The sequence below is a fragment of the Otolemur garnettii genome, unplaced genomic scaffold (genome assembly GCF_000181295.1).
Source record: "Otolemur garnettii isolate 467f Iridium unplaced genomic scaffold, OtoGar3 scaffold00021, whole genome shotgun sequence".
NCBI classification, from domain to species: Eukaryota; Metazoa; Chordata; class Mammalia; order Primates; family Galagidae; genus Otolemur; species Otolemur garnettii.
Window position 1 is genome coordinate 15,392,662 of NW_003852416.1, and position 19,650 is coordinate 15,412,311.

Consider the following 19,650-nt stretch of genomic DNA (forward strand, 5'->3'; position numbering starts at 1 on the left):
ACAGAGACTGCTATTTGGGTGAGGAGACTGGCCGGGCCATACTGCATTTTCTTGAACAACTATATGCTCAAGAATCTATGTGTCTATGTCCTCAAATGCTCTCTGCCTACAGCTGTCTGCCCTATCCCCATATATAACACACTTCAAGATTTCTTCCAGAAAATAATTTGAACCTTGTTACTTCAGATATGCATTTGGCTGAAGGTTTAATTATTTTTAAAAAGGAAATTTATGTTTTTGTTTTTGATGAGTATAAAAAATACATAAGCTGTGGGGGGGGACCATTCTCATTGCTTCACTGACTCATTTTTAGGAGTTAGCCTAATTTATGTCCTATTATTGTTTGTGTTTCACTGATCAAGAGGGAAGTAGGAGGCCATGGGATGGAGACCCTGGAGTCCCTGTCCCACAAGGTAAATGAGAAGGCTGATTCTTATATTAACACCCCAGACTTTCTCCATGTCAATAATCAGATCTCTCATTCTTCTCCTGCTAGGAAAGGGGTCTCTTTGACCTCAGAATCATTGCTTCTACTCTTATGCTGTCCCCTACAAAGCACAAAGCCCACTGCCCTGGCCACCTCATGGGAACTGTGGCCTCTTCCATCATTAAGCATCCATGGCTTGTAGGCCTAGAAGTTCTCAGCTTTCTTTCACTCAGGGCTTGGCTCAGCCAGAGCTGACACTGATGGGTATTCTGATTCTGAAGAAGCTAGAAGGAGATGACCTCTTTCTCCTTAAATTCACACCAAGCCTAAGAGGATAGAATGGCATCATACATGATGATATTTTTACAGCTTCAAGTCAATTGAGTACACTGAGTTAAAAATAATCTTAATAAACACCATTGTGTAGTGGCTTTGGAGGCTTTTGGGTGGGCTTTTGGCCCAGGGCTTCAATATGGGACAAATCAGGGATCAGTGAGAAGAGAGGGAATCTAAAGGGATTCAGGAAGGAATACAGCAAACTCCTAAAATCTTCACTGTCAAACAGTGCCTCTTTTTATAAAAATCTAATAATCTGTGCGAGATTGGTTATTATGGGAAGCTAACAACTACTTTTGTTAGCTAATGGCCCAAGGTAAGGCCAAGAGCAGTTTCCACTATAATAACTGTCTGGTAAATGCAGCCATGATTGATTTGGAGGGAATTATGAGCATGATAAAAGTTTCAAGGAACATTTCCTCTTTCATGCACACAACCTACAGTACGAACCTGGTATTTTTATGACACTAAGATACATTTGGTCTTCTCACCCTGAAGGCAAGGCCCACTTGGCAGAATGAGAAACATGGGTGGGTCAGATCCTTGGAATAGAGAAATGTAAAGTTCATTTTCTTTCTTTGTCTTCATTTTTAAATGCAGCAAAAGTATCAGGCAGAAAGTTAATAAGGAAGTACACAGTAATTACTATAATAACAGATAACACTCATCACGCGCCAAGCTGGGTGCTAAGCAGCATTCTGCGTGCTGTGCAGAAAAATAACGTCGACCTGGAATTGGTCTGCATGCAAATTTGGCCCTTGACTGGTATCTATGAACTTGGCCTAGAGAGCATTCTCAGTCAATGGTTAACTGATAAGTGTGGTTCACGCTGCCTGAACTATTTTTACAAATATGTTTTATTCTGAACACTTACATTCCCCTTGGAAGCCGGGGGTTTGGTATATGCCAAGCAGAGGGTGCCTCCATGACCAGCCCCCAGTAAAAATTATGGATACTGAGTCTCTAAACGAGTGTCTCTGGTAAACAGCCCTTCACAGATGTTATAACTCATCATTGGAAGAGTTACAATGTCCTGTGTGAATTGATGGGGAGAGGACTCTTAGAAGCCTGTGCCCGAGTTCCCTCTGGAGTTTGTCCACTGAGCTTTTCCCTTTACTGATTTTGCTTTGTCTCCTTTCGACTATCGTGATGGGTGAAACTGTGCTGAGTCCTGTGAGTCTGCCTAAGTGAGTCACCAAACTGGTGTTGGTCTTGGGGACCCCCAATATACACACACACAAAATCTAACTGGATATACACAGCCTCCCCCTTAAAGTATTAAAGATGAGAGATCAGAGGTTTATACATGTATCACACATTTTACAAAGAAACACTACTGGAATTCATAGCAGATCTCCCTACAATAGCAATTCATGTAGCCAAAACATTTGTATCCTGATAATATTCTGAAATTTGGAGGGGGAAAAGAAAAATAAATGAAATAAGTTAAAAATAAAACAAAATAAAATGTCACCAACAATAACAACAACAACAAAACAGGCAGCTTTCCCCTGCCCTGAAGCTGGGGCTCATGAGCACCTGGTACAGTGCCACAGCGTTTCTGACCTGGCACTCCTGGCACAAAACGACTACAGCTGGTGTGATGTGGCTATTACCACTTTGCCTATTTATGCCCCATTTTCAGTGATACTTCCCCTTCCTGACCAGAAGGTAAACCCTGAAAAGGAGGACCATATCTGCTCCTCAGTACCTATTAAGACCTCAACAAATACTTGTTGGATAAATTAGCGAATGGCTGGGTGTTTTATGTGTTTCTCTTCTTTCTTTCTTTTTTTTACTTTGAGACAGGGTCATCCTGGGTAGAGTGCAGTAGCATCATAGCTCATAGCAACCTCAAACTCTTGGGGTCAAGCAATCCTCTTGCCTCAGCCTCCTGAGTAGCTGGGACTACAGGCGCCCCCACAACATCAACCTAGTTTTTCTATTTTTAGTAGAGATGGGGTCTTGCTCTTGCTCAGGCTGATCTCAAACTACTGAGCTCAGGCGATCCACCCACCTCAGCCTCCCAGAATGCTGGGATGACAGGTGTGAGCCACCAGGGGCAGCTCTGTTTCTCTTTGATATTGTAACAAAAACATTGTGAGGAAAAGCAGCAGTCAAAATTAAGTCAGTTTAAAACAGGATTTCAGAATACCCAAGGCAAAACTAATTTCTCTCATGGTCATGTAGACTGGCATTTTTAGGGTCACACTTGATCTGTAACCCAGGTGTCCTCCCCCACATGTCCCTTAACACCATCAGTCCTTACACGTGTACAGTGACAGCAGAGCTAGGAGACCAGTTATGTTACTGTTTGCAGGGAACCTCTTAGGTGTAATTCGTTAATAGAAGATTTTATGCTGTCATTGAGTCATTAATAAAAAAAGTGCTCCTTGTATGGACTGAGACTTAGAATTTTCAGAACTTACAATTTTCATGATATATAGCATATTGCCTAAAAACCATTGTAGGGTATGTAAGAAGGAACCATAGATGTCCTCAGACCCATGAATATCACTGACAAAGGTGTGGGAAACCAACACCAGCTCCACAGCAACACTTCCCAGCATCCTAAAACCACAACGTGTAAGTAAGTCTCATTTCCATGAGTCTAGTCCCAGGTAGATAATGCACAAAGTGCATCCGGCTCAAACTATTTTGAAATTTGAACTGTTGTTTTGGTTTGTACCACGTAACAGCAAAAAGCAATGAAACAGACTCGAGGACAATAAAAATAATTTGGAAAATTGTTAGAATTGTTAAAATACAATGAACCTGTAGTAATCTTCAATGTAAGAATTAATTTTTGTGTGTGTTTGTTCTATGTTAAAACAATTCTAAATGCATTTTTGATCCTTCTTTGTCATCCTACACATAGAAGTTTGTAGGGGATGCCAAGAGTCAGACAACCTCTGAGTAAGATCATCTGCAGCTGAAGGGCGGACCCTTGGGCCATTCCGTCCACAGGTGTTCCTTGTGGAAGAAGAGCCCGCCCCTTCAGCACATAGTCATTTGTTAATTACTCCCCTCACCTGTTGTGTATGGGCTCAATAAAAGGCTAGTGCGGAGGTTGCTCAGAGCTACCCTGCAAAGAAGGGCTAGCCCGCCTCCCTCGAGCGTGCACTAGTAATCTGCATGGTGTCTGGTTCCTTCCTCCGGTGATTGAGACCAGGGCCATGGGAGCCCTATGGGTCACGACAGAAGTTGACTTTGATTTATGCTGTCTTACCTCATAACAGGTGGAAATGATCCTGAGACCATTAACCAGATGGGTTTCTACTTCTTAGATTTTCAGGATTCTCCAAAGTAAAAAAAAGAATCTTTTATCTCAAAGTGTGTGCACATGTACATTTACATCAGAGCAAGGTGGTGCAGTAAAGGAGCACTAGTTGGTGACATATTACCTAAACTTTCCAAATAATCAATATTTTCAACATCATAAAACTCTGAAACAGATTTGAGTACACATCTCAATCTTTTGACTTGGGTTATTGTAGAGGTCACATAGAACCTATCCTCAGCTCTGAATTACAGGAACCCAGACCCGGGAGTTGTCAACTGGGAGGAAAGGAAGAAGGGTCTGTCTCATGCTACTTACAAACCACATGCAGGAAGAGGACAGCTGTGTCTGAGCCAAGGCTGTTCTCTGCATAGGCTGTCACCTGGAAGATCCCCGCATTCTTATACACGTGCTTGATGCCATCCTCGATGGGGCTGAAGGTCGCATAGGACACGGCAACCCCATCCCCAAAGTCAAGCTGGATGTTTGTCCGTTGGAGATCACCCTGCAAGAGGTAATAGCATGTGGGGCAATGTTCCTGGTCCTATGTGAGGCTTCCTTCTGTGGCTCAGCATCAACCCCTACCCTGATGACCTACGGTCTTTCCCAGAGGGCTGAAACACGCTCAACACAATTATTAGATGTCAATCTGATACAGACTGGGCATTATGGACCTATTTATTGTTCCTGTATGCCCAAGCTCAGGGAAACCTGCATTAGTGGTTTGACACTGGCAATAGTGGGTAAGATAGAGCCTCTAGGAAGCTCTCAAGTGAGGGGGCCAAGGGCTTCCCTGACTTGCTTGTCTCTGTCATAATAATAACAGCAAAATTAGGAACAGTTAATAAATAGATATTTTTCTTATTAGTGCCATGAAATTAATCTCTTCCCAACTCCATATTATAGCAAATAATTATTGCTCTCATTTGTAAAATAGGAACAAAAATAAGTAGTTAGAACCATGTCTCGGGATGAGTGGAAGAAGATCCAAGTTTTGGACTCAAGTTTTAAAGCTAATGCTTCTACAACCATGCTATAGTTATAACTGTTCCTATTTTTAAGTAATGTGATCTATGCTTCTTCAAAATAACAATATGAAGTAGGTTGATTATTCCCATTCTATAGATGAATGCTTTGTACTATCTAAAATAATATCTTTGTTCTCTTGTCCTTGGACTTCTCTAAAACTAACTAAGTCCCATCTTCCCTAAAGCCCCTTCTGATCAGCTCAGCTAGTAGGTATTTCTGCCTCTTGGAAGAGCAAGAGCTCTCTGGGTGCTGCCTGATGACATGGTGCCAATGTTTCAGGTGAGCATATCTTACCACCCCAAGCCAACATATTTAGCTTCTTAAAGGCCAGTGATGCTGAACCTCATCCTTTCTGCCCCATGCTTTATGCTAAGCCAACTTTTGATAATACAATGAATAAATACTTTGGATAAATACAATGAATCTGACCCCAAACTAAAGATCCTGGGTTAAGAAGAATAAGATTACTCTGTTTAAAAACAATGACAGACAGTGATTTAAACAGAAACACATCATTTTGGAATCATGTGCCAATCCTTCTGCCCAGTGAGTATGCATTGATCACAGTTTCACTTTCCATCTCTCCCCATGGCAGCCCAGATGTGAATGAAATATTGATAGGGGCTCTCTTGCTCCCACACAATGTCAACTATCATTGAGTTTATGAATATAAATTAAAGTGGAAATGAACTGGAGGCAATTCAAATGGATAAGATCATGGCTCTTCACATCCATTCAAGAGAAGGTTTTTATAGCTCTGGTCCTGGAAACTCCCTGGTGGAAATGTGATAATGACCTCCTCTGAATCTTAAAGTACTTTAATTCAAGCACCTGGTGGGTGTGAAGGCTGAGAAATCTGTCAACCCAGGATAAGGAACCTTCTCCATCCTGTCCAGTGTGGTTCTGATTTTAAAGGTTTCTGAAGTGCTCATACTTGGAAAAAAAAAAAAAAAAGACTCCCTTGGCTTTGCTTTATTTGGAAGATCTGGAGAGCACAGAGTAATTTGCATATAAATTTAGCAGGCTTTGTCAGTCAGGCAAACCCTCCTGCTCTACCACCTCAGTGAGGAGCAAGCGCCTGAAACAACCCTGGTTTGGAAAGAAATTCAACAACTCATACAGAAACCAGAGCAGACAACAGAGCTTTCTCTATTCTGGAATGAACGCATGCACTCTGATTTTACTGCCCAGATTGCAGAAGACACTAAAAAGTGAACCAATGGAAACCTTCCGCTCATGGAAAAGCAGCTGCTAATGGCATTGTTTATAAAGATAAGTTTAAAGGATTCCAGTAATCTCCCCCCACCTCAATTCATACTTTCAAGACCCTCTGAAAGCCTTGTGGGCTTTCCTGATCAGTGAGATTAAGAGTTAGAAGAAAGCAGAAGAGGCTCTTAAAAACAACAGATAAAATTTGAATATCCTTCTTCTGGCCAAGTTTGCAGTTTATGGTCTTATAGTGATAAACATGCCCTCAACAAAGCAAGGGGATTAACAGAAGAGTGTATTCCTATCTGCGTGCCCAGAAGCATGAGGACCCCTCATGAAGACCTGGTTTTTATTGTGAGATGAGGGGAAGAAAGTCCCTAAATATCACAAGTCCCTTTCACCCCATCTTGTCTTTTCCCCCAGGAACTTCATCTTCTTACCATTGACTTTGGGCTTGTGGGAATGTAAAATCATTTCTCCCATTCTGGGAAGAGGGAATGGCTTGCCTGTGAACTCTGACCTCAGAGACCCTGGCCGGCACCTACCTCCTCCATGAGAATGATGAAAGTTGCATTATGCCCCTGCTCTGCCACCAGGCGCCCATCGGTCGTCACCACGTGGAGGCCTCGAGGGGCTTTACCAGGGCACATCTGGGCCTTGGCAGTGTACTTCTCCCTCAGCCCATCAGTGCAGTTGTTGGACACAATCCGACGGTACCTAAGGAGAATTGACAATTGACAGTGGTGTGGTTTGTGGTGGGTGGAGGGAGGGAGAGTGTGTGTGTGTCAGAAAGAGAATGCAAGGGCAAGAGCAAGAACAGATAATTCACACAGCTGCCCCTAGAAGCTGAGTCGCAAAGAAGATAGCCATCTGTGAAGCTGAACACATGCAGGGGAGCCACGATCCCTCCATCTCAGGAAGAGTCACTCCTTAAACATTATTATTGATCCCACCTGGTGAGCCACACAGATCAGATCAGTGTCTAAACTAGCCAAAAAAAAAAAATCTATATTTGAATCACATACAACAAAAGAGGAGACAGACACACTGGACTAGGAGAATGGAGGAAGCAGGTGTTTCTACCTGTGAGGGAGGGGCCTGTTTCTATTTTCCTGCGGCCATTTCCAAGCTTCCCTGTCCCAGAAAACAGCTAAGACATCAATACTCTTTGGACTCTGATTAATCAGGAGGTCTCCTTTTATCTTCCCTCCACTTCTAGGAGATCACTCCTTTCCCTAATGCCTAATGCCTTCTACTCTGCAGCCACAGGGCTATTCTATAGCACGTTTTCACTTTTCTTTTCTCCTTGCTAATACATGGGTCATTAAGAAACTTCTGAGATACACAAAAATCATGAAACATAAAATATACATGGAAGAAAACAAAGGAAGCCCTCCTACGAATACTGATAAGCCAAGCAGATTGAAACTTGCACAGGTGAACCAGAAAGGACACTGCTGGGTGTGTTTCTTGGATATGAAATAGCAAACCATGACACTGTCTCAGAACTTTCATAGTGATGCCTATATCTCATTTCTCACTCAACGCAAATGCCAGATCAGAAGCACAAGTTTGAAACTCCTATTCAATCTCAGTACTTAAATTACCTCATGGGAGAAGTCAGCATGGGAAGACTGCCTGACAAAGCACTGTGACCCTCTGTAACAGGACATCATTGTATAAAATGAAGCCACGTCATCTCCCTTACCCCCCAGCCCAAGCAGGTAAAGTCAAGCAAAGAGCTTGCGCCTGTAACTGTCCTGCATATGTGTAATGGACATCGTTTCCAGGCACATCACCATCTGTATTAAAATCAATGTTCTAGTAAATCCACATAAAATAAATGTAGCATCATTACTACCATCACTATCACCATCATCACTATCACCTCTTGTTGATGATTTGTAATATTAAGTCAAGAAACCTGGAAATGCTGATAGACATCTGCACTGTGTCCTTTGGAAAAAACAAGTGAATACTCTTCCCTTTTCAGGGAAGAAATAGAAAACAAGTGAATAGTCTTCCCATTTCCCTATAAATCCCTTCCCTGATTTATTCTGTTGAGTTTCAGGGTTTTGGTATACCTAAGTTGCTTAAAATTGGATCCACCCACACATACCACATGACCATATGAGACATCCTAACGCAATTCCTTTCCAATTATATCCCGGTATGCTCTGGCTGAGAATACGGTGGCTTAGCTGATCACTCGTGCCCACTAAATTCCCCTTCTTCAAGCTTCCTAACACCGTTCTCAGACAACACATCTCTTAAGTTCATGCTTCTGCATCTGTCATTTGAATGCCTGAAACCCTCACACCAGACTTCTACAATAAAATCACACAAAAACATCTCAAGCCCCAACTCAGGCTCCATAAATAACTCCCCAAAACCAAATGTTTGGCTAAAAATTCCATGTTTTTCAGAATAGTCCAGATCACTCAATACTCATTTTTCATTATGTTCCCTCACCCCCCACTCTGTACCAGTTGGATTGATTGTACCTACCACTATGCTACAACCAGGCAATATAAAAGTACCGAGAAGGTGAAAAACTTGCCTGGGATGACAGAAAATCCATTGAGAGAGCTCAGACAGGCCTCCAGAAAAACTTAGTCCCTCACTACTCAAAGAGTGGTCCTGGGACCCATAATATTGAAATCATGTGGGAGCTCATTAGAAATGAAGAAACTCAACCTCATCCCAGATTTCCCAAATCAGAAGCTGCATTCTAACAAGATCCCCAGATGATACATCTGCACATTAAAATGTAAGACGTGCTGTCTTAGACCACCCATCCACCTGCCAAATCTGTTCCGGCTTGCAGAGGCAGCAAAGGAAAGGGAAAGACAACAAATCTCCAAAGAAACTTTATTAAAGCATCGGAGAGAGTAACTAATATGTGAACGAAGAGAAAAACACACACATAATTTAAGAATTGCCAAAAGCATTCCATGAGCTTTTCACTCAAGGAGTTCCTTAGCTGAAACTTTTAAATTTTCATTTTAAGTTTTCAGCACCAGTGTATGAGAGTTTCAGGTCCTCTGTCACTAGACAGCTCTGTAATATCTGCATATCACTTACATTAGTTTACTTCACTCACAGCCCCAGAGATAAGGCCGCCATCTATTTCCCGGAGAGAAGGCCTACACGAAACAGTAGCTATGGTCTTCCATAGGTAACGACAAAGGTACTGAAATCTGAGCAACCAGAAATCTCTTCTGATGTTTCCAAAGAAGACATTCTCACCTGAAGAACTCCTTAGTTTTCTTCAAAAGCTATCTGTCATAAATAAACTTCATGTAGATCAGTACAAAAGTTTTGAGACACAGTTGGAAGAATCCTTTTTGATTCACCCATGCAAGTTTCAATTTGCTTTGTTTATTGCTCTTGCTGGGAAGCTGCATTTGTTTCCATCCACACAGATTAAGGCTCTTGATATTTGTGCATCTCAAAACTTTCATAATGACCCACATCTAGACTCCATCTTCTTCCGTAGCAATGCATTCCCTTTGATTCTCACTAAGGAAAACAGGAAAACAATGACTTGAGTTCCTTCAGGTGTTTTACTTACCCGGTGCTGTTAAGGTAGCTTTGACCGAGGCTGCAGTCCTTTGATGGGGATGCTGGATTGTACCAGAAAGCTGGGACACACTGGCTTTCCCCATGTCTCTCATAGCCATAGTCACTGCCGGGAAAGTGAATATTGCATGATGGTGTGTATGTACAAATGCTAAAGTATCAAAGACACACAGAAACATACACATGCCTGAGGCCATCCAAAAGGTTACAAGCTGAGGGCAAATAGTCATGCTTTGAAAATGGATTTTTAGATTTAGAAAAATAATCCCAAGTCATTTGGAGTCCAGTCTACAGAGAAAAGAAAAATAGTGGATTAGAAAATGGAAGCTTTAGGTTTAAAAAGGTACTGATATAGCTAATGTGGCAGGCACACTGGCTTTGGAATAAGTGTGGCAGAGACTGTAAGTTTAGAAGCACATTTTTGGTCACAGCAGAATCACTGAAATAAATAGGTGACAAACAAGAGGACGCTTTTAAAGGTCAAGATACATTTCTGTATAATGATTCAATATCTGTTGCTCAAAAATTGACTTCATAGATTCTATTTTTATTTTTCTTGCAAACTCACCCTCTCTCAAACAAATACAGATATAGATACGTGTATATATAGCTATGCGTATATATGCACATTCATGCGTACACATGCAGCCACTCAAACTTCTCCTGGCTACTTAAAATCCAGGCTGCTATTGTCCTAAAAATAAACTAAAACTACACTTGTAATTCTTTTCCAAGGTTTTATAAAATCCCAGCCACAATGAAATGAAGAAAGAAAGTCAACCAGGATTTCCTTCCCATCACCAAAATGAGGAAGAAGCAGACCAGTGGAGGACAGGAGGGCTCCCATCTGAAGTCCAAAGTGTTTCCCCCCCTTCTCGGAAGTTCATGAGGATCAGGTGTGTAAATATCAATGCAGGAGAAAAGCCAAGCAGCTAATAGGGATTACTACTCTCATAACCAGCCAGAGGTCACTAAGGGTGACTTCACTTGACAGAAGAATTTATGCTTCTAAATGAAGCACCCCAGAGTTTCCTAAAACCCATAGAGTATGGGCAGATTAATCTGGACTTTAGAATATTAAACCACTGAGTATTAATAAAACATAAAGCATCAAGGGAATTCTCTTCCCCAGCACCCACCCATCCTTTTTTTTTTTTTTTTTTTTTTTGGCTCCCATATTCTTTGAGTCAAGATTTTGGGAAAATCTAATGAAAACAAACAAATTTCCTCTGTGGATCTAGGATAAGGGAGAGTAAAACTTTAATTCCATGTTTATCCCTTAATATGTGCCTTGCCCTGTGAAAGGTGTATGGCAGTCACTGTCCTCCAGGGGGTTTTTGTCTTTGGAGAAAAGAGATACCACATACCCCAAACCCAACAAAATAACAGAACAATACAATACACAATGCCACAGAGCACTAAACAATAAAGAAACACGACTGATAAGTAAGATCAGAGACATTATCTTCCCAGTCTGGCCCCCTCTCAACCGCTCCTCCACCTTACTCCCCTAACCCTTAGCTGTGCAGACCTGGCCAACCTTCTCAGCCTCTTTATCTTCCTATATATCATACCCTGGGCTTGAAACATTCCACCTCTGTCAACATCCGGTAGTTTCCTACTTACTAAGTCATATGAGGCCATCACTAATTCTCCAGACAAAAATCTTTGGGGCCATGACATGTTGGAACCTGTAAATGGAAGCTCAAAAAGAGCAGAGACACTGTTGTTGTTGCTGTCATTTTTCAATATAACAGTCCAGAACAGGACCTAGGACGCTGCAGATACTGAATAAATTTGTCAACTGAATAAATAGTCCATCCATTAAAAAACAATTGCACTCATTATTCCATTGCACTGCACATCTTGGCAGGAAGACCGCCGCCCTGCAAATGATGTCCCAGTGCAAACCACAGAGAGTGTACCCAGTGTTCAACAGGCACCTGTGGAGCATGAGTGGAGCTGTATATCATTACCTAGAAAGGTGGAACTCAAGGTCTGTTTTCATGGGGCTACAAAAGTTTAAAGTGGAGTTATAGAATTGAATGGCAGGTCTATTTTTAGTTCTTTTATCCAGAAGACTAAAAATCACACTACAATAAAGACATTTGTATCAGAAAGTTCATTGCAGCCCAATTAATAATTGCTAAGTCATGGAAGAAGCCCAAGAGCCCAAGAAGCCCACAATATAAATTGTGGTATATGTACACCATGGAATACTATGCAGCCATAAAGAAAGATGCAGACTTTACCTCCTTCATGTTTACATGGATGGAGCTGGAAAATATTCTTCTTAACAAAGTATCCCAAGAATAGAAGAAAAAGTATCCAATGTACTCAACCCTACTATGAAACTAATTTATAGCTTTCATCGGAAAGCTATAACCCAATTTTAACCGAGGAATATGGGGGGGGTGGAGGGAGGGTGATTGGAGGGATTACACCTATGGTTCATCTTATAAGGGTACATGTGAATCTCTCTAGTTGTAGAATATAAATGTCTTAACATAATAACTAAGAAGAAAAAGACATGAAGGCTATGTTAACCAGTTGGATGAAAGTATTTCAAATTGTATACAGAAACAGTACACTGTACCCCATGGTAATATTAATGTATACTGCTATGATTTAATTTAAAAAAATTAATAAAAACAAAGTTTAAAGTGAAAGAAAGGAAGGAGAAAGAGACATTTCTACTGCAAAAGATCTTCTGCTAAGCCTTCTGAACCGCTATTGGCCATGTGGCAATGTGAGAATTTGAATGGACTAAGTGTTGTGTTGACTTGTGCCAGCCCATGAGAGCTGACTGTTAAAATTTCAGAAACTTTGCAAGCTGATTAAAGGTTGTAAAATAAAGTCATTAAGAATTACATTATGTAAGATTTTCATTACATAAATTATATAGGAGGTAATTCTCAAAACACACAAATCCTTAATTACTGATTTTATTATATATATGCCACATTATATATAATGCATAGTATAGTCTATATACTGGATATAATAACAATGTATACTATATATTAATAAAAATGTTATTACATTATTTGTGCCTTTGAGGTTATGTATACTATGTATCTGCATGGTGGGAATATTACATAATGCTGTGCTCCAATCTATTTCTTCCCAGTCCCATAACATGACGTCATGTTGGGGGCTTGAAATCTGCCCTGGTGGAAATATGTACAGAAATCAGCAAATATTATGAATCAAGGCTTATCAAGTCGGTAGTCTAATATTTACCAGCACATCACAAAATATCTTATTTCTAAGTATTATTTATCTTCAAAACATTAGGCTGTGGTGTGACTGCACTAATTCTGGAAAATTCCCTCATTGTGTTATTACTTTTAAGGTGAATCCTGTTGAGTGTCCTGCTAACCCTAGGGAAATATTGGCAATCTGTAAAGGAATGGCACTGTCTTAAGCAGCTATAGAAAGGAGAGAGATGTCTCAATGCTCTTTGCTAAATGTTACCATATTCAGCTGTTCTGTTCAGCTCATCTACCTGTTAGTGATGCGGTAATTTAAAAAGGTGCATCAGGCACGTAGCTTTGCCACAACGAGAAAAAGCACCTCATTAATATTTAACAACATTAACAGAAACTGGCTGCCCCCAAGCTGCAGACTTTTTCATTAATTTCTGCTAAATGTATATTAAAATCTATCCCAACCTCCCTCCCAGCTCTGGAGTCTGCATGATTTAGACAAACAAGCAGCGCCAGCTTCCTGGGGAAAGGTGTTTTGTGGTTGAATTGTGAGGTTTGGACAGAATGCACCAGAAAGTTTGATTTGCCTCAGGGAAGTATGCTGCCAAAGATTCTGCCAATACATAAGCAGTTTCCTTCAAGAAATAAGTCACCTCTGCATCTTTCTTGACTACAAAACCTCTAGAACTTCCAAAAGTTTAGGGGAAAACTTATTTTAGGAAACCTGTATTTCTTCCAAATCCCATTCCGGGAAAAGCCTTTACTCTAAAGCAGTGGTTCTCAACCTATGGGTCGCGACCCAAGTTACAGTTTTAAAGGCCCACAGCATTAGGAAGATTGAGAACCACTGCTCTAAGGGAAGAAGAGCCAGGACAATTCAGAAATCAAAAGGCCTCTGCATGTGGGAATGGGGGTGGATACTTGGACTCCTTGGGTCCAACCCCCTCAGTAGACTGGAAGAAAAAACAAAAAGAGGTGAAAAGACTTTTCAAAGATTGTACACAGCTGACAGTGGCAGACAGATGAAATGATGGAGACTCCTGGTCCCTGTCAGGCATTAGTACAATCCCTGGGGCACCCATCTAATCATCAGGAAGGGACCTCTGGTCCTCAGGAATGATATTCTGAGACTTTTGGAACCAAGCAAGAAGTCATAGACTCTTCTGCATCACCTGGAGGAGCTGCCCCACTCTCAGACTATGCATAGCCCTATCATGACCCTCACTTCCTCCACCTTCCCATCTGGCAGCTGAGATTCCAGGGCTAGTGAGCTACATGGGCCTCTGTCCCACTGCAGGAGGCAGTGAGGCCTGCTGGGTTGAGACAAGGCAAAGAGACTCTTGGTAGGCACAGAGTGAGGAGTCAACAAACAGAAGCAAACACAACAAAAATAATGTATTAATAGTTGACCTTATCATGGCTTAGCTAAGGGATAAACTTAAAAACAGTCATAAAGAAAGATAGACAACTATGTTGGGGCTCAGAGAACAGTACCCCAGAGAAAAGTCCTCAGAAGCAAAAGTTTTTGACTTCCTCCTGTACTTCTGTCTTTCAGACCCATTTTCCCCAAGACTGGCCATAGAAACTTGAATCTCTCTTCCCCAAGGCATGTCATAAAATCCAGAACTTACCTAAAAGCCAGCCATAAAACCAAAAATTATTCTGTGTAAAAATTGACCATAAAGAAATTATCTGATGTACCTTGCTTGACCCCATTCTAGAGAGGGCCTGTCCCATGCCCAGAAGAAAGAAATGCTTGCTCAGAGACGCCAAGAGGAAGCTGGATAGACAGGCTTGCTGGATTTCCTCAACACAGTCTATTAACATTGGTTCATACCCTTTAGGTCCAATAGTATTCCTACATGGCCACTCATATATTGTTAAACCTAAGCATAAAAAATGGACAATTTTCCCCACGTCCTTAGGTCTTTATTCTGAGGGCTCTGATGTAGATACATTATATAGATGTGAATGCCCTTTCTTTTATTAATCAATCTACCTCATTTCAGTGTTTTTTCTGTGAATCTTTAGGGGACCAAGGAGCTTTAGGTCCTTGGTACAGAGTTAGTACAGAGTCTACATAGTCCCACTACCACTTCCTTCTGGAAGCCTCCCATAATTCTTTCAGCCTTCAGTGATTTTGTTCTGACCATCTCTAACACCTACAGTCAGAACCAGGGCTTTCCAATATAACTTTCTATAATCATGTAAATATTTTATATCTATGCTGCTTAATATGGTAGCCACAAGCCAGTGCAACTAAGGAAATGAAATTTTAATTTTATTTCATTTTAATGCAAATAACCACATGTAACTAAGCTACCAGAATGGACAGCATAGTTCTAGACTATAAAATGCAGCACTTAATTATACTGTTTATTATTTCTGTTATGCCTTTTTTCTTAGTGCAATAGCTCTTTTTTTATACATGTTTATGGTCTTGTTTATATTTGGCTTGTCCACTACAGCAAACAACACGCTTGCTTGTACTCCATCTGCAGAGTTCTAGAGGTGGAATGGAGTTCAGACACAGCTGAATGATGAGTCATGGCACCTCTACCTTCTACATTTCCCCTTGATAACTGGCTCTGTGCATCTGGTACTACGTGGGACATGGGAGGTAGCCACATACCAAGACTCAGGCCTTGGAGTCAGAAAATTATTACCTTGGGAGAATTACTTAACCTCTCTGTGTTTCCTTTTTTTTTTTTAACCTACAAAGTGCCTATAATAATTACAGACTTCCTTTCCATTAGTTGGTTCATCTAAAAAACTTGGTAAAATACAGCCACATAGCAGGTGCTCAGTAAAAGTTCTTATGGAGTGAGCAGTTCAGTGAATGAATGAGAGAACTATGGGTCTTAAGCTCTGGTGCAACCTGCTTTCTCCTGGAACAAACAAATGTCTTTGGGTCTCTCCGAGGGCTAGACCATCCCAGGATCCCTCACAGGATTTCACAGTTGACCCCTTCTACTACCTTTTTCTAAGTACCTGCTAATGTGTGACAACCTTTTTTTTTTTTTAATTTTCTTTTTTTTTATTGAATGGTAACTATGATGTGTGACAACCTTAACTGCCCATAAAGGTGTGTTCCTGGTCCCTCTCCACTGCCATAACAGAGATTGCTGGGAAGTGGTTTTCCAGAGCAAAGCTCAAGGCTGGAGGATTTGTGAAGCTCTTAAGTTGAAACATCAATATTTATGCAAAATCCATGCTTATTACTGACACCTGCTCTGGTGAAAGCTGTGAAAGCCAATGTTGCTCTACAAATAAACGCTTCCATGAATCCATAAAACCTTTTTTCTAGCCGAGGAAGGCCCTAGGTGGAAAATTTCTTTCCCTTGTGAATGCAGGTTTCACTCCTCGGTTCTTTTGCCAATGTGAAGATATTTAATACATCCTTCCCAGCCTTCCCACAAACTGACCTAGTTTGGTTATATCCTCTCTCTGCTGTCTCTTAGATATGAACTTTGCCTGGACCAATCAAAGCTGGGCATTTCAGATCCCTTATCAAATCCTATCTGTTTGTCTACCCTACCTTAGACACAAGTGGCTCTTCAATCTTCTTTCAAATATGAGGTGGGCTTGGCTATATGAATACCTTATATATCCAAAATAAAATCTATAACACCTTCTTGGAGACTATATATCTGTAACAATTCCAGTACTAAGGGTCAAAACTACATCATTTGAAGTTGCTTTAGAGTTAATGAAATACCCACTATTAAATTTTATCAGCAGCGGTAATCTCCAGCTTATTTGGAGAGAAGTTTTAGTTTTAGAGGAACTAAATTAGAAGCTCTTTTTTTTTTTTTTTTTTAGAAACTATTAAGTAAACCTACAATAATAAAGACTCATTTGATTCCCTGAGAAATGGCATAGAGTAGAGGATAGCCCATGGGGTTTAGTTAGACCTATCTCTGAACCCCAGTTCTTTCTCTCCCAGTCACATAACCATGGCCAAATAAATTATTATGTCTAAGAGGTTCATTTCCTTCTCATTAAAATGGCAATACATGGGTCACTACTAAAGTTTTGAAACAGATGGTATTAGACAGATAGTCCATTATTTCACTTCCAAGAAGCACAGTCAACAGCATCCTTTCTGATTCACTTGCCTGGCTTCTCAGTGTTGCTGGGAGGGCCTCATTTGTTTTGTCTGTATGGATTCTAGATTTCTTGGTTTTGGTGTGTCTCAAAACTTTCACACTGGCCCAGGTAGTAAAGACCCTGACATGACATGGCTTTGAATCCAAAGATCCTGACATGACAAAGCTTTGAATCCACATGGCAGCTCTCCCAATGAAGTGTGGAAAGCACAGAAGCCCTTACAAGGGTTCCTTTTCCCCATCATGCTTTCTCAAAGAAGAGTTAAAAAATGTAGAATTAAATAAATGGATAACACCAAAAGGTACTAATGCTTACATAAATGCAAAAGCCCTGGTTTAACTTGCTATAAATACCTTGGGGACCCCTTAACCAAAGGGGACAAGTTGACAAGAGCAGCAGCACCAACTACCAGATACCATATGTCTATGCTGTTCATCACTGGGATAAACACCTCATTTATATTAATCAAGGACATTGGTTCCTCTGTTCATGATTCTTTCCTAATAGCCAATGAGATACATGTTACATGTTTTTTATTTTGCAGCTGAGGAGGTAAAGTCACAGAGACAAAGAAAATTTCCCAAGGTCAAAATCTGTGAATATAGGTGCTGGAATTTTTGTCCAGACTGGTAAATGTTAACGGGACTACTGAAGAAAAAATTCTTCTGTTCCAGGTCTTGTTTCTTCTCACTTGTGATGCCTTCCCACAGTGGGTGAGGGTCTGCTGTGGCCCAGAGAGACATGGGGCAGTGAGCAACATGACAAGGGAGTCAGTTCACACAAGGACACAAGGAAGCCTGGAATTCATGTTCTGAATACCGAGGCTGACATCAATATGTCATGAGCCATGGTACAGAGTGGCTTACTGTACTCATTGCTGTGACTATTTTGCTGGATTATGGTTAATAATTAAAAATTTTTTCCCAAGTGTGAAAATATCCTTCATTCCCAAAGGTTCAAACGTGCCACAGAAAGAAATTCCTACTATTCAAATTTCAATTACACTCCGTACATCCCATGTGAACGAAGCTCACTAAAGCCAAGCTTTCCCAAGCATGAGTTCAAGGATACAAAGAGCAGGTAGGGGAGCAGTCACAGTCACCCCACTGGCTTGCAGTTGTACTCCCAGTGGAAAGTGGAAAACAAAAGATGGCCCTGGTACAAATCACACAAAACCAACTGGACGAAATGGGGGGGGGGAGGTTGCTGTGTAGCGACAGCTGCTCTGTACCCACATGGACTCACTTATGCCCCAATGTCATTGTCCTACCCCTCCCACGTTGACAGGCTGATGCTTGAGCCCCTAGTTTTGTCTTTTAACCTGAGATGGGCTACAGAGATAATCAAATTGAACTTCATCTTTTGCCTCTGATGCAGAGGAATAATTCATCTAGCTGGAATCAGAGTGATAGGCACCCAGCCACAGAATCAAGGAGGTTTTTGACCTGCCTAAAAGGAACAACATTCAGAAGCTTACTCTGACTACTTATCAAATGTTTACTGTGGGCCAGGCACTGGGGATACAACAAGGAGGAAGGTCTAACCTTCCTGCATTCACAGCACTTACAATCCACTGGGGAGAGATAGGTGGTAATAAAATGATCAAAAACACGTCATTTCATATGGTGAGTAATACTAAGCAGACAATAAAATGGAGTAACATGCTAGATAGTGCCAGGATATAGGTAAGATTAGGTGGTCTCAAAAGGCATTTCTGAGAAGCTGATATTCTTGCTGAGACAGCAGTGATTCAAAGGTGTTGGCCTTGCTGAGGTTTGGAAGAAATTCTTTTTCTTTTTTTTTTTTTGTTTTTTGGCCAGGGCTGGGTTTTGAACCCGCCACCTCTGGCATATGGGGCCAGCGCCCTACTCCTTTAAGCCACAGGCGCTGCCCTGGAAGAAATTCTTGTATTTGCTGTTCCCTCTACTAAGAATGAGCCTAGACCCATTGAGTTCCAGGAGATGGGCATATGGCTGCAATATAAGGAATGAGAGGGGAATAATAAGGATTTAGACACAAAGGAAGTGTAGAAGCAAGCAAAAGAGAGAGAATTGGAGTATATTTTAAAGAGAGAAAAAGACATTGGAGTATTTTAAGCATAGTAATAAGAAGAACTTGTTTTGAGTTTTTAAATAAAACTTTGGTCGTTTGAATAGATCTTAGGTTGACAAGGGTGAAAGTAGAGAGTTTGGTGCTTGGAGTAATCCACACGGCTTTGAGTTAGAATGTGTCTTGGGGGTAGAACCTGCGAGGACTCACTGATGGCCTGAATTTGAGTCAGGGAAAGGGACAAACCAAGTCCCCTGGAGTTTTGGTTTTAGCAACTTCATGGAAAGCTGTATGTTTTACTGAGGATGGAAAAACTGGGCCAAAGACTGCTTTCAGTGGGGCAATCGAAAGAGGGTTCTGGTTTGGCCACATTAAGTCTGGTATCCCTGTTAGCAAAGCAAGAGTTGATGAAAGCTGGT

General features: G+C 41.1%; 1 protein-coding gene across 1 annotated transcript in view; it reads right to left on the bottom strand.

Annotated features, from left to right (window-relative positions):
• SORCS3 (sortilin related VPS10 domain containing receptor 3) overlaps positions 1-19,650 on the bottom strand; it is a 599,222-nt gene that overhangs the window by 35,211 nt on the left and 544,361 nt on the right. The window contains exons 17-19 of the mRNA XM_003787189.1: positions 9,856-9,969; positions 6,827-6,998; positions 4,362-4,548 (exon numbers count right to left, since the gene is read on the bottom strand). Of these exons, the coding sequence (XP_003787237.1) occupies positions 4,362-4,548; positions 6,827-6,998; positions 9,856-9,969 (473 nt within the window). The remainder of the gene's footprint in view (positions 1-4,361; positions 4,549-6,826; positions 6,999-9,855; positions 9,970-19,650) is intronic.